The sequence below is a fragment of the Amyelois transitella genome, chromosome 10 (genome assembly GCF_032362555.1).
Source record: "Amyelois transitella isolate CPQ chromosome 10, ilAmyTran1.1, whole genome shotgun sequence".
NCBI lineage: Eukaryota > Metazoa > Arthropoda > Insecta > Lepidoptera > Pyralidae > Amyelois > Amyelois transitella.
Window position 1 is genome coordinate 3,511,741 of NC_083513.1, and position 18,880 is coordinate 3,530,620.

General features: G+C 34.9%; 3 protein-coding genes across 7 annotated transcripts in view; all 3 read left to right on the forward strand.

The window, feature by feature from the left end:
* LOC106137609 (uncharacterized) overlaps positions 1–6,363 on the forward strand; it is a 21,784-nt gene extending 15,421 nt beyond the window's left edge. The window contains exons 3-4 of one of the 2 annotated variants that reach the window (XM_060945994.1): positions 4,836–4,873; positions 5,602–6,363. In XM_060945994.1, the coding sequence (XP_060801977.1) occupies positions 4,836–4,873; positions 5,602–6,134 (571 nt within the window). In that variant the 3' untranslated portion in view covers positions 6,135–6,363. Of the gene's footprint in view, positions 1–4,716; positions 4,874–5,601 lie in introns of both variants that reach the window. The other variant, XM_013338468.2, reaches the window with a different exon arrangement.
* A 220-nt stretch (positions 6,364–6,583) lies between these two features.
* On the forward strand, positions 6,584–11,372 carry LOC132902135 (piggyBac transposable element-derived protein 4-like). Of its 4 annotated transcripts, XM_060946096.1 has the most exons (4): positions 6,584–6,875; positions 8,236–8,370; positions 8,450–8,536; positions 8,729–11,372. In XM_060946096.1, the coding sequence occupies exon 4, from the start codon at positions 9,343–9,345 to the stop codon at positions 10,927–10,929; it is 1,587 nt and encodes a 528-aa protein (XP_060802079.1). In that variant the 5' UTR covers positions 6,584–6,875; positions 8,236–8,370; positions 8,450–8,536; positions 8,729–9,342; the 3' UTR covers positions 10,930–11,372. The 4 variants fall into 4 exon arrangements, with proteins under 4 accessions (XP_060802079.1, XP_060802081.1, XP_060802078.1 ...); XM_060946098.1 differs by lacking the exon at positions 6,584–6,875 and having other exon boundaries at positions 8,011–8,370; XM_060946095.1 differs by lacking the exon at positions 6,584–6,875 and having other exon boundaries at positions 8,026–8,536.
* A 2,030-nt stretch (positions 11,373–13,402) lies between these two features.
* On the forward strand, positions 13,403–18,651 carry LOC106137641 (mannose-6-phosphate isomerase). The gene is made up of 7 exons (XM_013338501.2): positions 13,403–13,769; positions 13,948–14,271; positions 14,814–14,955; positions 15,277–15,453; positions 16,018–16,185; positions 16,611–16,813; positions 17,427–18,651. The coding sequence occupies exons 2-7, from the start codon at positions 13,954–13,956 to the stop codon at positions 17,634–17,636; spliced, it is 1,218 nt and encodes a 405-aa protein (XP_013193955.1). The 5' UTR covers positions 13,403–13,769; positions 13,948–13,953; the 3' UTR covers positions 17,637–18,651.
* Positions 18,652–18,880: the final 229 nt, after the last annotated feature.

An 18,880-nucleotide genomic window follows, 5' to 3' on the forward strand; every position in this document is an offset into this window, starting at 1 on the left:
CAGAATTTGGAAATGATGATGATACGTTGTGTATGTTATGAAACTAATTCTTATGTTTATGTCTTTCATAAATGGAAATGGTGGCCAAACTGGCTCATTTGGACTGACACGATTTTCGTACACACACCTTCAAATCAAAACTTTGAATGGACCAAATTACCAACACAGCAACTTTGCTACAACGGGTCCTTATAGAGTCGTAGCCTCGTCTACTACGCCGTAGCACAGAATTATTTAAAATCGTAGTCGGTGCGTACAAATTATTTGATTAAATAAATTACTTATTTATATATTAATTAAATAAATTAAGTTATTAAAGAGGTTATTATTGTTACTTCCAATGTTATAACTTTTGAATGCACGTATACCTACTCAAGATGCGATGGATGCGGGGCGCGGGGCCGGCGAAGTAGAAATGGGCGAATTAAATCTTTGACATGAACATAATCACCACCAAATCTTTAATTCACCAAGAGTTAAAGAGTTATTAATCCGTAAAACATTTTTAAATCATTAAGTTAATGCCTATCAGGAAACCTATAAATTAAGCAAACAAAATCACCGGCTGCTAGTATTGTGATGATGATTTAAAGATGTGCAGATGTTGATTTATAAACAACACACATTCATCCATGATGTATGATTGATAAAGATGTACTGAAGTATATATCCAAAGATTTATAAAGAAAATTTAAAGATTAATAATTGATTGATAAATATACTAAATTACTTATAAGTAGATTAAAAAATTTATACATATCAGTTAACTCTATATCCCCTGCGGGGTAGACAGAACCAACAGTTGAAAAGACTAAAAGGCCACGTTTAGTTCAGTTCACAATTGAGATTAAAGATTTATAAAGATGATTTATTGATGTATAAGTATCACATGATTTTAAGATGTATTTATGATTCATTAAAATGTTATATAACATTTGTATTCTAATGTGTAAAGTATTGTTATAAGTATGTTTGTTGCAAAGTTTGAAAAAAAAATGTCAAATAATGTGGACGTTTTATACAACAGAGTTAAACAACATTGTGTCGTAATCTGTTCGCACCTTTCTTTTCACTTTATGATTTTCTATATGAATAATTTAAGAGATACTAGAGAGAAAAAAAAACTTATGTGCATTTGTCAACGTTTGTGAGTAACCCGTAATGGAAGCTGTAGGTACTTGCGAAAACTAAATTTGTAATACAGTAATAACATAAAAAAAATTGGTTCAGTAACCAATTTTTTATTTCTCAATATTTGAACTGAAGAACACCATTTCATGCAGGTCGGTTCAGTGGTTTAACTGGGAAGAGGCGGCAAACAAACTTACTTTCGCTTTTAAAATATTAGTATACTAAATAAGAAACTGACCCTAATTGTGACACGGACTAACTACGGAAAAAAACAGTAATTTTTGAGGGAGTAGGGAGTAGTAGTACCTTTATAACAAGCTGCCAAATGAGTTGAAGATATGAAGCAGCATAATTAAACTTAAAAAAAAGTATCAAGCAATACATCGCGACACTTAAATTTTAATTTACGCACAATTTTTATGGTTATTTCAATCCGATAATTGACGGGTGTCTATAGAAACAGATTGCCACTATGTTATGTGGTAGTGCAGAATTTTAGGTATTCTACCAATCTATTTTGAGCGAAATTTTTGTATGTTTGTTTTGTAACTTTGAACTGTTGGTCTGATTTTATTGAAATTTAAAATGTATGAAAGATCAATATAATTTTATTTTATAAATCTGTCAATGGCATTTCTAAGCTCGCAGGGCACCAAAATTGATCAGGTAATTTCCGAAATAAGTATTCACAATTACGTTAAAAATAAAAGTGTTCACGAGGTCTAAGCGATGAACGACTAGATTAACTAATACCAATCTCTAATCTTAATTTACAAATGTAAGTTTGTTTGTTACCTCTTCCCAGTTAAACCACTGATCTGCTTGATTTTGTCTTAATGTTAATCAATCCTTTAAAAAAAAAAGAAAATCGGTAAATAAAAATTCATTTTTCACGGGATTCAAATTTAAATCTTATATTGATAGAGAGAGTTTACACAATTCAGGAACCCCAATATCACTATTTTTCCAAATATTCACTTTTAATAAACAAAAGGTTTCACTTAAACAAGCGTATCTACTCTAAGGCTTCAAGTACAAATAATTTATCTTCTATCTTGTGTTAAAGGTGATCTAATGTTGTTAAATATTACTTCGAATTATTTAGATGCACCACATTTTTAACAAAAATAATAAAATACTTTTCTGTATAAATAAAAGAGGAAAGACGAAGTCTTTGTCAACCCTCATGGAAATGGTTGCGATATGGATCTTTGAAATGATTTATTAGTAGCGTATTTATTAAAAAGTTAAAATGCAGTCAGACAACCAAATTTATATGTAAAGGTGGAAAATTAAAAACCTAGTTAAAAATCCATAACCATAGAATACATAGGCATACATATAATCACGTTTATATCCCTCGAAGGGTAGACAGAGCCTTGAAAAACTGATGGGCCACGCTCAGCTCTATTATTGATAGAATTGAGATTCAAATATTCGTAGGAACAGGTTGCTAGCTCATCACCTACAAGAAGTTATTTGCCGACTTTATGTAACTGTTTCCAATCACTTAATTTGTTACTGTTTGTGCTTAAAAAAAATAAATTAATCATATTTTGGTGTTTTAGTTATTTGTTGTAACAAAGTCATTGGTATGTAAAAAATAGGTAATCAACTGCAATATTTATTTTATTTTTATTTTTTATTTTTTTTGTTTACGATGGTCGCAAATTTATGTTTCAAAGATAATTATATTTAAAGTTAATCAAGGAAAAGGCTGATAGACTCGGCATTTTTGTTAATATTAGGCAATTTAAATTGTTTTAGGCAATGGGTTAGCAAATTATTTGAATCTTAGTTCCATCTTTAAACCATAAAGCTGACCGTGGTCTTTGAGTCTTTTAAACTATTTTCAATGCACAGTCGTAAGCATATTAGCCTGACATCCGATGTGGCTCTTTCTACCCCGTGAGAGATAAAGACAAGATTATGTGAGTATGAGTATGCGTGTATGATTATTTCTAAGTATGTACCTAAGTCTAAGGCAAATCGCATTTTCTTCATAGCTACGACTGCTACGCCGTCAGAAAAGAACGTAGAGCTTTTTATGCTACGATGTAGCGGTCGTAGCAACATAGGATCTTACATTAGTTTGTTTGGCGAAGGAGCCTTTGGCAAATTATGAAAAATTAAAAAATCCTAATTCTATAATTAAGCCACACAGCTGAACGTGTATCAGTCTTTTAATGACTGTTGGCTCTGTCCATCCCCAAAAGGGTAATAAACGTGACTATAAGTACCTATGTATATAAATAAAATACACGAGTGCATCGTTGCATTTATAAATTAACAATTATAAATCAATAAATAAAATGCCCTTTTTTGGCATAAAAAAATAACACTATAAACTCACGGAAAGCAGCCAGACCAGCGCCAAAAGCCAATTGCTGGTGTGGCAGCAGCATCGGTCGCGGGCACAGCGGCAGCGGCGGCGGCCACACCTGCCTGCTTCTATCCTCATTCACATTCTCTTCAACTTCCACCTCCGATGAAGAACCACTTTCAAACCCCGCGGGAACTGGCTCGGTCTCCTTTGGCTCTTCCAAATGACCATAGATACGAGCGAAGAACTTCCGCGGCGAAGACGGCCTTGGCGCCCGTATTGGTTCCGTTTGATCTGAATTCTCGACACTCATACTTTCACTAACAACCTTATGACGATTAACTTTTTTTTTTTAATTTTTTAAATAATGTTTTTTCTTAAATATAAATTTAGAACGCGTGTCATCGAAACGGAGCTAACACGTGCATTGAATCAGGTGTTCATCCCGTAGTCCCGCGGGATCCTGCCCCGCCCCCCACGAAACATCCCGGTGTGGAGTGAGGGCGCAGTAGTAAGGGTGCCATCGGACCAATTGCAAACGGCTCGCAAATATCGCCCTGCCTATAGAGGCGGTAGCCAAAAGTTTATATAAAGTTTTGAAATATTTTTCAGCTTAATAACTAATTGATTATTTTTTACCTTTGCTGCCTGTTGGTTTTTGTAAGAATACGAGGTAAAGGTACTTTGTTTACTATAAAATCATTTTCAACTAGCTTTTGCATAGAAGCCCTATATATACGCTCACTTGGGATTTTCTATAAAAAAAGCTATTTTTACTTTACTTTTGACGGTTCATTCTATTTTTGTGGCAACTTTTCTTTAATTCGGTTTATTAGTTTTTTATCCGTTACAATCAAAGATACCAAACTCTATACAATATTAGTATGGATAATATGGATTATCCACACTAAAATCAAGTGACAAGTGGTTTTTGATATTCTACTTAGTTGTATTCATTCAGGATATTATATTATAAGTAGAATAAGTACTCTTTAAGGTATTTAAAAAAAATACCTGTTAAAGAATGTGTTGGAAAAATCTGTTTCTGACTCAGGCTAAAAGCAAATCTTTTTTAAATTCCTGGATATTTTGACAATCAATTATGTCAATTAAAAGATTTGAAGGATACCTATTTGTACTTTGCACAAAGTATTTGTAAATCAATTGTTAATACCAAAGCGAAAGTTAAACTTTCCACAGTTAAAAATTTTTACCTACTTTTCTGATTCTCATGTGATCCACACTTGCTTTTTTGCTGATAGGAACATTTCCCCATGACACAGTGTGGAGTTTGGCTCGCCATGCATAGAAACGCTGGATTGCTGACCACTATATGCATCTTATTATGTTTTGCTGCTAACTATACATTTCCTTTGAACAGGGACTTCAAATGGCCCAAGATTAGTTTTGGAAGAAATAGTGAGTATTGTTGGTACCGTTTTGTGATTTTTAAAGGTAAAGCTAACCTACGCTTAGGTACAGACGAAAATTCCGTCTTTCTCTTTAGTGGCACATAACGCGTAAGAGCAGGACCACTTCATTGATAGTGATACAACAGCAAGCCCCTCAGGTCTTTTTTTCTTTCTTAGCAATGGTGACGGACAGCAAAGAGACTACTTATTCGCTATCCTTGAAGATGGGTTATATTAGGCGTGTCTTACATATCTCCTCTGTTTTTCATAAACAGAGGAAAGATCAGATATACTGGTGGTGTGCTTTCTTATACTTTAGAATAGGACCGCGCCATCTCATTGCCTTGGATGTCGTAAAATATGGGATAGGTTCCCCTTCAAAAGCTGCGGAGATCAGACGGGAATTACATCGTGTAATGATCGTGCTGATTTATGTAATTCTGAATCATGATGAAAAGCACAGCTTGGGCTGCTCTCCAGAGAGTTGACAATATATCCAGGACTAACATCAGGCCGAGGAAGAATCAAAGGAGCAAATTTTACTGATTTCGACTAAAATGTTAAAAGTTTTTCTGGTGAAAAGAACTAAACGGATTTTGTGAAATTAGCTTAAAGATGACTTGGTGTTTCCATTAATATACTTCTAAACATAAACACAACTTTTTCTGGCGTTATAGCATAAAACAAATTAATTAAAAAAACATGACATAATTATTATTACCTGTCGATTTTCAGATACACATTCCTGTGAGCCCTTAGATCATATTGGCACAAGTATTGTGGACAGGACAAAAAAAATGACGACTAATATAGAAGATGTTATGAAAAAAGTTAATGCTTCCGCTCAAGAGGTTTACCATAGCGCTATGGAGAACAAGAGACTGAGCGACGAAGATTTACGTCAATACGAGCAACTAGTCATCATGAAGAAATATCCTTACTTAGATCTGAAAGAACTAGAGTACAAATATAATTCTGCTGGTAAAAATATAAGGCAAAGCTTCAAAGATGAGCCTAGTGGTATTAATGTTGATACACATGATCCTGGCTTATGTGAACCACCGGATAATATAAACGTGGAGGTATTTAATAGAGGCCTATCAGGATTCACTATCCCGAAGAAATTTATAAAAGGTCTCAGTACGATCACTAAAGTAAAAGAAAATGATTTGAAGGCAATCCAAGAAAAAATCGAACAAAACAAGGATAGCAAATCCCATGATGACTTACGTAGTCTAAGACACTATATTGAAGCGTACTTATTATAAAACCAATAAATAAAATTGTTTTAATAAGTATTTCATAAGTTTAATTTTGCATTAACCTTACTACCTTGCTAATGACGGCCTCAGTGGCGCAGCGGTAGTGCGCTTGTCTGTGACACCGGAGGTCCCGGGTTCGAATCCCGGCCAGGGCATGATGAGAAACGAACTATCTCTGATTGGCCTGGGTCTTGGATGTTTATCTATATAAGTATTTATTATAAAATAGAGTATCGTTGAGTTAGTATCTCGTAACACAAGTTTCGAACTTACTTCGAGGCTAACTCAATCTGTGTAATTTGTCAAAAAAAAAAAAAGAAAAAAAAAAAAAGAAAAAAAGAATGGTTATCGGATGTTTTGTAGGACTGGCTTTTAACGTGACTGGCATTTGAAGTTTAATTTTGTATTTCTTGGCTTATTTACTTTATGGAGATATGGTCTTAAACTTAACCCTTCGTAAGCTTTAGGCCGTATCCGGGCATGTACTAGGAATGCTTTGTTCCGGATCCGTCCAAATGCACTCGTCGTAGTTTTTACACAAATATAATATCTAATAACAAGAAATAAGGTGTTTTATTATTTGAAATGTATTTCTAACGAATGAAGCCGTCATAGACAACTGTCAAATATGAATTTCATCCGTTCATTTAGCTAACCAAGTCATTTCAAATTGTGACTTCGTTGTGTTGCAAAGTGACTGAAGAACGTGTGAGAAAACTCGTCTTTTTTGGCTGTAATTACAAACAGGTATGTAAATGTTTTTATTTCGTTATTATATAGTTACTTTCGAAGCAATTACGTGTAAAAGTTTATAGATTTAGTAAAAAAAGAAGGATTTTAGCTTTTTCAAAAGTAGATGGAGTGTGTTACATATTTCTTTCGTGTTAGTTTATGCATTATATCCAATACCTCTGTAATGGATATAATTGGTTTTAGATAGTAAATTTATTATACTATTGAAATACACTAACTTTTTTACAATAAATACATGGATTTTGTAAATATCTTATATTTTTCAAGACTGAGAATCCGTTACACGCACACATACGCACTATGTCCGCCATCTTACTTGTGTCGTACACTGTCTGTGTATTGTATCGCGACGCTAATATACAGCATGCTTTCAAAAGCCTCTGTGATTTATTCATTGATTGAAACTAAATCTACGAAATTTATTTTATTGGTTTTAGTCAAAATGTCGTTTGGTTTTGATGACATGATGTCATGATAGTTGGGAGATGGTATACAGGATCTACGCTCCGGTAACTCGTATCGCGCTGTGTTTTAGCTCGTTAGTTTTGTCTCCGTGAGCACTTTCTGATGAAGTGACATCGAGGGTCTGATGATGCAGTCGGAAGGTGGTATACAGGATCTACGCTCCGGTAACTCGTATCGCGCTGTGTTTTAGCTCGTCAGTTTTGTCTCAGTGAGCACTTTCTGATGAAGTGACATCGAGGGTCTGATGATGCAGTCGGAAGGTGGTATACAGGATCTATGCTCCGGTAACTCGTATCGCGCTGTGTTTTAGCTCGTTAGTTTTGTCTCCGTGAGCACTTTCTGATGAAGTGACATCGAGGGTCTGATGATGCAGTCGGAAGGTGGTATACAGGATCTACGCTCCGGTAACTCGTATCGCGCTGTGTTTTAGCTCGTCAGTTTTGTCTCAGTGAGCACTTTCTGATGAAGTGACATCGAGGGTCTGATGATGCAGTCGGAAGGTGGTATACAGTATACAGGATCTACGCTCCGGTAACTCGTATCGCGCTGTGTTTTAGCTCGTTAGTTTTGTCTCCGTGAGCACTTTCTGATGAAGTGACATCGAGGGTCTGATGATGCAGTCGGAAGGTGGTATACAGTATACAGGATCTATGCTCCGGTAACTCGTATCGCGCTGTGTTTTAGCTCGTTAGTTTTGTCTCCGTGAGCACTTTCTGATGAAGTGACATCGAGGGTCTGATGATGCAGTCGGAAGGTGGTATACAGGATCTACGCTCCGGTAACTCGTATCGCGCTGTGTTTTAGCTCGTTAGTTTTGTCTCCGTGAGCACTTTCTGATGACATCGATGTCTGGTTTGAATACATGCTAATAATTTTATTTTATTGACAGATTAAAATGGAACCCCAAACCCCAAGTACTTCCAGAAGCATGTTTGTCGGCTTGGAGGTGACTAGAACTCCTCAGGGATCCCTTATTCGGGGCAGAGATGTAGTCTTGGAGACATCTGGATCAGGGAGGATTAGAGTATGTTATTTTCCAGTTTTGTTAACTTTCCCTTTTACTTTAAAAACAAAAACTGATTATTTCGTATATTTTATTACAGCCTTGGCGGCCCCAAAATTTATCTGTGGAAGGCGAAGCCATAGAGATCGTGGATGAGTTGGTCCATGGCGGCGAAAAAGTAGCTGCTGTAAGAATGGTTTTCTTTTTTTTGATAACTTTAGTAGATGTTCAACTTTTTTTTAACTACCAAGATAATAATATGTCGAGATGTATACTAACTTATTGCTCACTTATTGATGTCTATTGTAAGGATTATCGAAACAAAATATTACCTATTATCACAACATGCAATGTTATTTACAAAATAATTATTTTTTAGGTACCAGAGGAACGTACGAAAGGTCAGCCGCGTAATCTTTTTGGCCGAGAACCTGTAAGTTTCATTTTCATAACACTCTTTGAAAGTATAAATTACTTGCATTGAGAAAGGGATTTTTATTTATTGCCGCTCTCATCGTGCACCGGACTATCTGATAGAAATCTAGTCCATCCAGTAACTAAGGTAATGTAACTAAGGGTGTTTGGTTTGTGCTTCAATAACACAATTCTGCTAAAATTGGCAATGCGGTATGAATGTATTGTAACTTCATTGATATAAAGGTGTTTGGTGTATGCTCAATAACGTAATTCAGCGAAATTGGCAATATGGCATGAATATATTGAAAGTTAATTGAATAAAAATGAACAGGAATCTCTATTCCTGTTCATCGTTGGGATACACTAATTATTCCTTTTTATAAAAATATTGTGGTTGGCATCTCTAACAATACCCGCTTTTGTTATGTTTGTGTGTATGCTTGCATGTGGTTTAGGGTTTGGTTTTTTTAATAGGATGAAGACATACTGGATCCTGAGCTGGCTGAAGAATTAGCCATCGACTCTGGAAGTGATGAGGATGCCGAGGAAGAATTGACTCTCGATCAGTTACAGCAGATGTTGGAATCAGATGACGATTTTATTGAAGATGAAGTTAGTGAGGAGCCATTGACTTGGTCATCTGATTTTAACGAATTTAGAGGGGTCAGGGAGGACTTCAACGAAGAAGCTGGTCCTAAAATTGAGGGAACAAGTCCTTTAGGCTTGTTTACTCAAATTTGGGACCAGCCTCTGATGGATTCTATTGTCCACGAAACGAATCATTACGCTTGGGAAACAATAACCGGTTTCTTTGAAACCGGAGACTCCATGCCAAGTAAATCTCGCATGAACGACTGGGTGGAAACTTCGGTTTCCGAACTATATAGGCTTATAGGTGTGATGATATTTATGTCAATATGTGTAAGAAGTAGGTTAGAGGAATATTGGATGACGGGTGTGATGGGTATGCCGGAGTTTCGAAAACTGATGTCAAGGGATCATTACGTAATGCTCTTAAAATTTTTGCACTTTACTGATAACAACAACATACATGTACAGGGGCGTGATAAGAAAATAGCTAAAATAAAACCTATTATAGATTATTTAAATAAAAAATTCCAGTCCATTTACGTGCCTCACAGAGAAGTATCGATAGACGAATCGTTGCTGCTTTGGAAGGGTCATTTAAGCTGGAAACAATGCATTCGTTCCAAAGCAGCTCGATTCGGTATCAAAAGTTATGAACTCTGTGAGGCCGTAACTGGATACGTAGTAAATTTAATTTTGTATGCCGGCAAAGGCACGACAACTGCAGAAACGGTTTACGGGTTTACTACATCCACTGCCAAAATAGTCCTTGAGCTTTTCAAGAACTATTTAGGCAAGGGATATACCCTGTTCATGGACAATTTTTATAATTCTGTTCCTCTGACCCAATTTCTAAAAAAACATAAAACTGACGTAGTCGGTACTCTGAACCGTCGCCGAAAAGACACGCCCGTAGAAATCCAAAATTTGCAGGATAAAAGGATGGCTAGGGGTAGTGTGGTAAGTAGACACTGTGGTGATGTATCCGTCATAGCATGGAAAGATGTGAAGCTTGTCACCACTGTATCTACTTACCACAAAACAGATATGGCTCCAGGGCACAGGGCTGGCCAACCCTGCTCCAAACCAGTCGTGGTCCATGAATATAATAAATACATGGGAGGCGTCGATCTCAAAGATCAAAAGCTAAGCATGTATTTATTAGAAAGAAAGAGGGGAATCAAATGGTATATTAAAGTTTTTAGACGTCTTTTAAATATATCTATTTTAAATGCATATATTATATATTGTGCTAACATTGGCCAGCATAAAAAAATGACTCACCGCCAATTTCGTTTCAAGCTTGCTGAAGAGCTCTGCTTAGAATTCGGACAAAACGTCTCCTCACGTTCGCGCCAGGTCCCCATCCCCACCTGTAGCAGGCTGAACAGGGATTTTAATCATTTCCCTGTTCATAATGAGGTGACCGAGGAGCGAACCAAAAAACAAGATAAATTTAAGAGGGGACGTTGTGTTAGATGCAGGCAAAAATGTAACATCGCGTGCAGTCATTGCACGGTGTATATTTGTGTTGGCCAATGTTGGCTTGAGTATCATACTTTAGAAAATCTATAGTTTGTAAATTACTTCTGTAGTTACATATATATAAAATATATAATTAAATATTATCTATTTATTTATATTAGTTATATATTTATATAAAATGTGTGATGTAGTAGTCAACACACCAGACTGCTACTTCCAGGTCTCGGGTTCGATCCCCAGTCAGGTCAAGTTGGTAAATTATCTTTTTCATATTGACTTCTGATCTTGGGTGTTTATCTATTTATGTATACATTATTTTATTTTTAAATATTAATATTAGGATTATTGTTTAAAAATACTTTTTTCTCTTTGATCCCTTCTTTCTTAGGACTGCACTGGTTTGGTCTACGGGTTATAAGATACATAGAATGAATATACAAATAAAATAAAAAAAAAAAAAATTCAAAGCCCTTCAGGCGAGTAGGCGACCAATACTGTTGAAAAGAGTTTCTTTCGGCGTTTCTTCTCTTGCAGTGGTCGGTTACGAAGCGCTAGTAGTCTTTAGCTTTGAAAGAATTAATAATTTTAAATTTGAGTTTTGAATACATATCTATTTAATTTATCTAAATCGATAATTTTTACATGTAATTTGACGTAAAAAAGTGCCTACAAAGGCCTATTTTCTGAATAAACGTTTGAGTTTGGTTACAGTCGGCTTGAGCTCGATCGAACGCATGCGTGTTTTGAGTCCAAACATGCTTTGTTTAAAATTTAAGTTGACGTCATTTAGAGACACTGCTGCAGTGCAGTTTGGTGCCTATTCTTCTGTTATCCTATTCTTCACTTGCGCTTCTGAATTTGTGTAAACTTTTTTGCATATGAATATTCTGCAGACTGTTTAAATAACACCCTTTTAAAACGTTGTTGTTATCAGTAAAGTGAAATGATGGGAATCTAAAATTTCGATTCCTACGCAAAATTTTTTTGTTTAATTTGAATTCATAATTCATTAAAAATAAGTATTTTTTTTTACAAAACAACCGACTTCAACACTATTCCCTATCTCAAAAATTACTGAACCGATTTTGATGAAAGTATTTTTTTTCAATAAGTCTTTATATATTACATAGTTCTTATCATTATAGATTTATTGAAAAAAAAAACTTATCAAAAACAGTTCAGTAATTATTTTTACAAAATTGTAATTTTATTTTTATTTTTTCATTGGTAAAAATAATTCCTAGTATGTACTATGAATCATTGGTAAAAATAATTACTAGTATGTACTATGAATTGAATAGGTTTAGAGTAGTGGAAACCAATAAACATTGTACATTTTTGTATTCCAATAAAAGAAACATTTTAATCAACATTTTATTTTTATTTTTACAAGACACTCTTTTCCAAATTACTAACGTGCACAACTAAAAACAAACATCCTGTAGATATGCCCAGATCCGACCTAAAGCAGTTAGACAAACATTGACAGTGGACGGATACGGCCATCAGCAGTTAGGCGTTAACCACATGCCGCCATTTTGTCCAGATACGGCCATCAGCAGACAAGCAAGGCAAACAAGTCACGCACACAGACATACATTTTTCTAGTTTTTGGCTATGGTTTTTCGCTCATTTTCTCTAGGCAAGCTATATATGTCTGATATAAAAACGAAACTACAATTTTTCGTGTTTGCCACACTGCCCTTACAGTTGAGCAAAGACAAATGTAAGTGAATGAACGAGCCAATTGAAAAAATGATAGTTTTCTAGGTAAGTTTTCAGTTTTTAGTAGAAATATACTATTTTAAGACATTTAGATACATTTTACTTGTTGTTTTGTGAAGCCAAATACATTATTTACGATTACAATGCCTCAAATAAATCTACATTTCAATATTTTCATGGTAATAGAAGTATAAAGTTTGCGTTGTAGAAGTTGCAAAATGGCGAAATCGTGATTCTTACTGGATTATTTGTGAAGACGATTTTAGAGAATTTTACTTGGGACATAATAACTTTTTGGCACCATTAAATTCCTCAATTATTGGACTTTGTGGAATAGTAAACAAAAACAGAATATATGAAAGATGTAAATTGCAAAATCAGTAAAATATTTACAATGGATAATTTTTCGGTAAGTTTTGAATTCAGTGACCTAAATATAATAAACGCAAGTGTTTTTTCGCATCAAAATTTATTGCATATGATTCTTCATTTATATATCTTTAAAAAAAAATAAATTTTTGGGTAGGTCCCAAATAATTATATACAGATATACAACAAAATCTAAGACACTGCGCGCCCGTCCGCCGCGGCGCTTGAACGCCGCAGACGAGGTGCGCAGTTTGCGTATAGCCGCCGCAGCTGAAGGGTTAAAAGATAGAACTTCATTATAAAAATTTCAATCGCGTTGAACGAAGCCCAAAGATTGCATGCCGAAGTCGAAAGCAAGAAATAAATAGAGGTTATGTCAATGTCATATTTACGGTTTTTGACCGTTGACAACTGCGCTAAAATGTTGCTGTGCTGTGTGTGATGATGTGATCAGTTGATCTTGATTGACAATAAATGGAAAAGTAATTATTTCCTGAAAAGAATAGATAAAAATCTTTGATCAATTTACTTTATCTTTTTTATGGTTATTTATTAAAATCTGATTATTTAAATTCACACCCGCATCGCTTAATAAATGAAGACTGCAAGCATCAACACAAAAGCAACATCTTAGAGCTCTACTACATGAACCATTTCTTTCTTTTGATAATTTTTGTAAAGTTCCTACGAGTCGTGTTCTAGTCGCTTATCAAATAATTTATTGTTCTGTATGCGTGGCTCTACCGCTTCCGTAAATTACAGTTTATTGATTTGACCCGAAATTGATACGACAATTATCATTCTGTACATTTTATTGTCTCTTCATTTTTGAACCGGTTGGTAACAATGATATTTGTTTTAACTTTTAATTTATTTATAATTAATGACGTATATACATACTGTGTGCAAAAATTTAAGAGATTATTCACCACATAAAATATGGGAGTGGATAGGTCTTATTCTGGCATTTATAAATTGTAATTATAAATTGATAATCATTATTTAAACTTGCAGGTAACTATGGAATTGCAATGCAAAGTTCAAACATATGATTGGGGGAAAGTTGGCTCTGAAAGTACAGTGGCTAAGCTAGTTGCCAGCGGTGACCAAAATTTTGTGGTAGAGTCTTCTACACCATATGCAGAACTTTGGATGGGGACACACCCTAATGGTCCTTCTTTAATTATTGAAAGAGGAATCCTTCTCTCTGAGTATTTGAAAGATAACCATGATGCTATAGGACCTGTTGTTAAAAATAAGTTTGGAATCACAGTGCCATTTCTGTTGAAAGTACTGTCCATAAGAAAAGCTTTGTCTATACAAGCCCATCCTAACAAAGTAAGTATTTTAACAATTAATTCTTGAAGGACTTGCTTTTGCTCATGCCCATCTACTAATGTACATTGTTGTTTAACTTTCCATCCTGAAAGAACTTGGGAACAGAACTTTTACCACTCTTAAACTAATTCTCAATTCTTAACATATTTGTAACAATTTTTATGAACTTTGGTTAAGTAGAAAAAGTGTAAAGTAAGGACACAAACAAACATACTTTTGCATTAAAAATAGAAGTATGGATTGTGTGTAAAAATTATTAAGCAGTAATCAGTATCCAATTAATCATTAACTTTTTAAGCTGGAATGGGGACAGAGAGATAGTCTCTACAAAAAGGTAGAGGTGCTGAATGTAACCATTGTTATACAAAAAAATTCTTATTTTTTGTGGTAAAACTTAGGAAATTAATCATAAATTAAAGTCATTTCCAAATATTCAGGTGATTGGAAAAGACTTTGCTTTGGGGAAAATCCTGTGCATTTTAATTCTTTTTTTTTATGCAAAATCTTTGCATTGATTCAATAATCTTTATCCATTATTTCAGGAACACGCAGAGACACTCCACAAGAAATACCCTGACATGTACAAGGACCCCAACCACAAGCCGGAGTTGGCAGTTGCTCTCACTCCCTTCGAAGCTCTCTGTGGCTTTAGAATACTGCCAGAAATAAAAAAATATTTATCACGTGAGTAAAATCTGTATAAATGATTGCACTAATAAATAAAATATAAATAATAAATAAATATTGGACAAATCACACAGTTTGAGCTAGATCCAAATAAAGTTTGAGACACAAACATATATCATCTATCACCCTTACAATGAAGACAGAAGTTAGTAAACTTGAAGAACCTCAAACTTGTTTACATTATTGCACCCAACTAACTGCATGTTCCTTAATCATCATCATTCTATTCGTATAAATATAGTCATCATGGAAATGTTACTCAGAATTTTTTATTGGTGGCTGTACATAGATAAAAGTAATTATTTTCTTGTGTTTTAGAACTTCCTGAACTTACACAAATATTGGCCAAAGAGAGTGTAAATGCGTTGTTATCACTTGACGATGCTGAAGATGGTAGTGGATTATTGAAACAAGTGTTTCATGATCTGATGGTGTGTGAAAAACAGGTTATTGCAAGCAGCTTGAAGAATTTTCTGTCGAGATTGGAAAAGGAAGGTAAAATTTTTTTTTTAACAATAACTGTTACTAAACTCTTGTATAAAATCCCTCGCACAGTGTATTCTCACAGATATCAGTGTTTTTTTCACCAAGGACAAAAGAGCTATCTATTGCAGAGAACAGTAAAAGCTTTATTGAAGCTGAAATTGTACTGTTATAAAGTATATTCTATAGATAAGGTCATGAGCATACCCATGTGTATGTGATAGTGTCTACCATAGTATTTTTTCATGTTAATTCAACATTAATTTGCATATTTGTGAAAAATCCTAATTTTAGTCACTGATTGTCTATCTAATAATGCCCGAGAATTGATGTGTACAAATAACATACTGTCAAACTTCTAGTGGTTTGTCCTGTGCCTTAATGGTCAGTCAATCAATTTATTACCTCTACATACATACTATAATCATTTTGTCCCTAGCAGAGTAGACATAGCCAACAGTCTTAAAAAGACTGAAAGGCCTAGTTCAGCTGTTCGGCTTAAGATGGTATTGAGATACAAATAGTCATCTTTTATATTTTTTTTTATCAACATCTTTTATTAACATTTTTTTCCAGCTCCAGAAACACAATCATCCCTGCTATATCCCCTGATAAAGAGGCTTCATGACGACTTTCCTGGCGATGTGGGTTGCTGGGCGCCCTTCTTTATGAACTACATGCAATTGCGACCGGGACAGGCCATCTTCCTTAAGGCCAACCTTCCACATGCTTACTTAAGCGGAGGTAGTTTATAAAAAAAACATACATATGGTCACGTCTATGTCCTTTGCGGGGTAGACAGAGCCAACAGTCTTGAAAAGACTGAATGGCCATGTTCAGCTATTTGGCTTGATGATAGAATAAAAAAAGAAACAATATATACAGGACAAATTATAAAGATTGAGTTAGTCTCGAAGTAAGTTCGAAGCATAAAATGTTGCATTGATTGCTGTTGATCATAAAAATTGTCGACACGTCCTGCGCAGCATAGAAAGACTAAGTGGTTTTGCGACCATTTTTAAGATTGCAGAAAGATATTCGATGCAGTCTGCTTCCAAATGGCCTAGTTGAAATAGTTTAAGGAATGTCCAGCAATAGACTTCATTCAGTTGAGATAATAAAAATATACTGATTGGGCTGTGAATATATAAATTGTACATTTTCTACAGATTGTGTAGAATGCATGGCCTGTTCAGACAACGTGGTCCGCGCGGGTTTGACTCCCAAACATATTGATGTGCCGACCCTGGTCGGGATGTTGGACTACAGCCCCTACTCGCCAGAACAATTACTGTTTAACCCTAAGATAGAAGACGAGAATAGCTGCATCTGGAGACCGCCCGTACCTGATTTTGCGCTCGTGAAAATTCGGGTAAGTTTTTTTTTATTTTAAATGATACCAGGTGGCAGCACTGAGGCTGCAAGTCAAAGTCTGTGTTCTATATACATTCATGATGATTTCACAGTAACAGAATTTTCATGTGATATGATTCCTTATCTTTCCTGTTTTTATGTTATCCTATGAGATAAAAATTGTAAGAGAATGTCATATGACATTATGACCGCCTTGTGTACAATAAAATTTTAAATATATTAAAAAAGGAGAGAGAGAAGGAGAGAGAAGATAACAAATTCCTTATTAACGTAAGTAAATAGATTCATGGATAGAATATAATAGAATAGAATAATTTATTTGCATGCATGTTTAGTGTACAACTCAATGCAGTTTCAAATCGTAGATATTCCGGCAAAAGGTCCAGTTCAAAAGTATCTACCCGAAACCAACGAGCTTGCATGAAGAGAGTTATGAATGTGGATGAAGCGAAAGAAGTATGCAGGGATTGTGGCAAGTGGATGTATCGAAATCTAGACTACTCTCTGCGTAGGCAGAGAGTAGACTAGATTTCGATTTCCTCCGTGATTTATCTATGTATTTATATGTGATCACTTTTGATACTTACATTGTTTTTCTAAATGTATCCTAGGTGGAAGATCAAGACGAACCCTATAACACCATCATTCGTCCATCACCCAGCCTCATCATCATCACATCGGGCCGCGGCGAGGTGTGCGACACTTTGCCTGTCCCCGCACGGCCGGGGGTGGTTGTATTCCTCAAAGCCAGTAGACAATTGACCCTCACACCGGCTGAGGGAGACCATTTAGAGGCTTACCAGGCTATATGTAATGTTTGATATTTTTGATAGATACAGGGGCGCGATTGTCAGACGTTCGAAAAAAGGTTTCGGTCAGTTCGAAGCGAAAATAAATAAATATTGGTCTGCTTCTTGCATATTATAACAATAAGGGATGCAGAAGTATATTTGACCAATCCGCCAACGAATAAGCATCAGGATTGATGGAACATGCAGCTCTATTTGCGAGAAACAACAGTTGGTTCTCTCATTCATGACCAATAAAGTTCGATGTGGCTTTGCTGTTTATGAATCTGAGAATACTAAAGTTATGCGAAGTTAGTTAAGTTATGGTATTATTGATAGTAACATTGTAACTTCTTTAGAATTGAACCTTTTTTCGATTGTTTGAGAATCGTGCCTCAATAATACCACTTTTAGAAGTCACCGTCTCTTATACAGGGTGTAATTGGATTCACTGCCATAGGTACTTTAAGTATATTCTACATATAGTCAATAGTTTTGGGGGCAGGGTCTTAACAGTACCTTCAATCAATGTTTCTTATTTTTATGAAACTTTAGAAAAAATACTTATAAATAAGAACACTGGGACTTCTAAACATGATATTATCAATTTACTAGTATTCATTACTAAGCTATGAATTTTGGTAAATCGGTTCCTAATGGCCGTGCCTTGCCTACAACGTTTTCTTTTATAAAAATTTATACATTTAGCCAAAATTAATATAATACTAAAATGTTTAAGCTAATGTGCGCCAAATAATTCCGGCCAGACGTTAAGGTATGCGTAAGCGTAAGAACCTTGTAACTTAAGGCCGCTGTTAAGTGACCTATATAAGGGCTCTTTTACGGGATTAGGTACTTGGAGATAAAAATGGAACCTTGTAGAAAAGGTTCAATATTTTTCCTCTTTTATTGTCTGTCTATCTCTTTTATTATATCAAAAACTAGGTAATAGAGCAATAATTATTACTTGTTTATAAAGATTATGTTATATTATACCAAATGTTAGATGTAATATATGGAATGTTAATATACGTAAATGTTAAGTTTATTTTGTACATTTATTACTGAAAACCTAAATTACCATCTATTTTACGCGTACCGAACTACTGATTGCTAAATAAAAATGAGAAATGTAAGCAGACTATTTGCAAAGAGGATATAATAACGGCTATTGTTTGCTCGATTGCGCTTGCGACATTTGTCGAAAAGTAATTAGAGACTTAAAAAATAATTAAACAGAATGTTTGTTCTGCAATCTACGTTAGTAAAAAGAAGAT

What these genes read in the sequence shown, in the direction of transcription:
- LOC106137641 (XM_013338501.2), top strand. Translation starts at nt 13,954, where the DNA reads ATGGAATTGCAATGCAAAGTTCAAACATATGATTGGGGGAAAGTTGGC. An exon ending in AATAAAAAAATATTTATCAC is followed by an intron (nt 14,956 to 15,276) that starts GTGAGTAAAATC and finishes CTTGTGTTTTAG; the next exon opens with AACTTCCTGAACTTACACAA. An exon ending in GTCGAGATTGGAAAAGGAAG is followed by an intron (nt 15,454 to 16,017) that starts GTAAAATTTTTT and finishes ATTTTTTTCCAG; the next exon opens with CTCCAGAAACACAATCATCC.
- LOC132902135 (XM_060946096.1), top strand. Translation starts at nt 9,343, where the DNA reads ATGTTGGAATCAGATGACGATTTTATTGAAGATGAAGTTAGTGAGGAG.